General features: G+C 47.0%; 2 protein-coding genes across 2 annotated transcripts in view; both read right to left on the bottom strand.

Moving 5' to 3' along the window:
• Positions 1-294, bottom strand: part of LOC108801440 — a 951-nt gene extending 657 nt beyond the window's left edge. The window contains exon 1 of the mRNA XM_018573332.1: positions 28-294. Coding sequence (XP_018428834.1) covers positions 28-274 — 247 coding nt within the window. The 5' untranslated portion in view covers positions 275-294. The remainder of the gene's footprint in view (positions 1-27) is intronic.
• SOCS3 (suppressor of cytokine signaling 3) overlaps positions 45-2327 on the bottom strand; it is a 7488-nt gene continuing 5205 nt past the window's right edge. The window contains exon 2 of the mRNA XM_018573333.1: positions 45-995. Within this exon, the coding sequence (XP_018428835.1) occupies positions 354-953 (600 nt within the window). The 5' untranslated portion in view covers positions 954-995 and the 3' untranslated portion in view covers positions 45-353. The remainder of the gene's footprint in view (positions 996-2327) is intronic.

Raw genomic sequence — 2327 nt, 5'->3', positions numbered from 1 at the left:
TTAAACCCCCCCACAGGCCCCCCCCCCCCCCCTTCCTTTGTGTTACACACTGCATGCAATGTAAACAGGGGGGGGGCGATTTGTAAAGAAAGCTTCCTTGGTAACCACAATCTGTAGGTGTCGTTAAGTAATCTGCCTGAGTATCGTCCTCAACCTGTAGGCACTTGGTGAAAAACCATTTAACCCAGTCCGATAAGATGTCTGCGTGCCCGGTACTACTTCCTGCCGCAATACCGCTCATACTCCATTTTGTCGTGGTCCTGCACGGAGCCATTTTGCCTGTGCCTCTACGGTTTGCCTCAGCACAGAGCCTTCGTTTCGCTTTGTTCTTTGCCTCCGCTGGCGCTTCGCTGTTACACAGGAGAGTCATATTCCTGGAGGAAGTCTTTAATGGGCAGAGGTAGCTGTTCTCGTGCTTCGAAGCCTTCCAGTTGTCCGTTGACCGCTTTTCTGCAGAGGTGCTGCAGGGAAGAGACGCTGGAGGACAGAGGCCTGGAAAGGAGCAACGGCACGCGCTCACCACCGGAATAGATATAATAGCAGCGCCTGTTGCTGTTGTTGGAGTCTTTGGCCGGCATGTAATGCCGAAGGAGTTTCAGCACGCAGTCGAACCTTGGCACGGGCTGCGAGCTGCGTGGGTCAGTCTGTAGGGAGAACCCGCATGTTTCACACTGGATGCGCAAGTTCTTGGTGCCGGATTCGGTCTTGACGCTGAGGGTGAAGAAGTGGCGGTTGTCGGAGCTGTCCCTGATCAGGAAGGTGCCCGCCGGTTCGGTGCTGAGGAGCATGTTGGCCTGACTCCCCGTCACCGTGCTCCAGTAAAATCCACTCTCCTGAAGTTTGTGGACCGCGCTCAGCACCAAGTTGTACTCGCTACGGGAAGAGAAGGTCTTGAGCCTCAGGCTTGAGTCCAGCACCCGGCTCATAGTCGGGAACTTGCTCTGCGTGACCATGACGGTGGGAGCCAGCTTGGCTAAAACTCGGCCTGTGCGACCCTCGCGTTTCAAACGATAGCTGGAACCTGCGAACACAAAGCAAACGCTATGTCAGCGCACAATGCAACAGTGTGACGGCGATATGTAAATGATCTATAAGGAAGCGCTGCAAAAGTCAGCGCCGGCCCATCGCGTTTATTATCTACAGAGTGAGAGAACAATGGAACGCTATAGGAAAAAAAAAACACATAAGGCAAGCTGCTGCCAGATATGACTGATGATCGTCAAACCTCTATTTATATCCCCCGGTTTAAGACCGGCTCCACCTATGCGGCTTCTCTAATCCCATAAACCTCGGCAAGACAAGAACTCTGCAGATGGGATTTCCTTTTCAAGCTTTTCGATGGGCTCGTTGTGGCCGACAGAAGAATGCAGTGTTCTGTCTACCCGGGGCACGCCGTGGGCAGCTGTGCCCACGTCTCCTCGTGGCACCAAAGCAAGTCTGAACAACTGGGCACAAAGGATGCTTGAAAAACGAGTGCGGGAACGCCGAAAACAAAAGCCCTGAAAAAGATACTTCTAATAAAGTGGCAGATTTACTCCCTTAAGAATGATACTTTATATCCAATGCCACCAACTTTCACTCAGTGTGCCACAAGCTAGCAGACAGTTTGCACTATCCAAAACTTTGTTCCATCCATCCATCTATCTTTCTATCATCTTTCTTTTTTTTACTTTTCTATCTTTTTTTTGGTTTCCTTTCTTTCTTTTTCTTTCCCTTTCTCTTTCTTTCCATCCATCTATTTCTATCTATCTCTCTACAGTATCTTCTAATTTGTATCTTTTTTTACTTTTCTATCTTTTTTTTGGTTTTCTCTTTCTTTCTTTCTCTTTCCCTTTCTTTCCATCCATCTATTTCTATCTCTCTACTGTATCTTCTAATTTGTATCTTTCCGTCGACTTGCAAGTTAAAGTAAAAGCTGAAAGCTCACTCCCAAAAAGTTTACAATCCGACATCAGGTTTTCGTATGATTCGCATCACCTCACGGTTACATTGCGAATTATAAAATCGCTCATCGCTTCCTCCTAAAAGTTCTACATTTCTTCTCTAGAATCGTCCAGATATTAAACATTTTTTTTTTGTAAAGCTTTTTAATGTCTCTTACCTGATTATGTTTCAAGGTGTCTGTACTTTAAGGAGGAACAACAACAAAAAGCAGCAAATAAAAAAGCCCTTTTGAAGTTTTGAGGCAGAAGTATAATCCGTATGAGAAGACTATAATCCACGGATGTGCTTGCTTCTAGTTACAAATCAGTGTGTAACTCCATGAGATCACACACACAGTTCTTATACAGTAAACTCCTCCTCCCATCCCCCTCCCCAGCACTATT

The sequence above is a fragment of the Nanorana parkeri genome, unplaced genomic scaffold (genome assembly GCF_000935625.1).
Source record: "Nanorana parkeri isolate BGI_ZX_2015 unplaced genomic scaffold, ASM93562v1 scaffold2339, whole genome shotgun sequence".
In the NCBI taxonomy this organism is placed as follows: Eukaryota; Metazoa; Chordata; class Amphibia; order Anura; family Dicroglossidae; genus Nanorana; species Nanorana parkeri.
The sequence above is the reverse complement of the archived record's forward strand: the minus strand, read 5'-3'. Positions and strand labels throughout refer to the sequence as shown.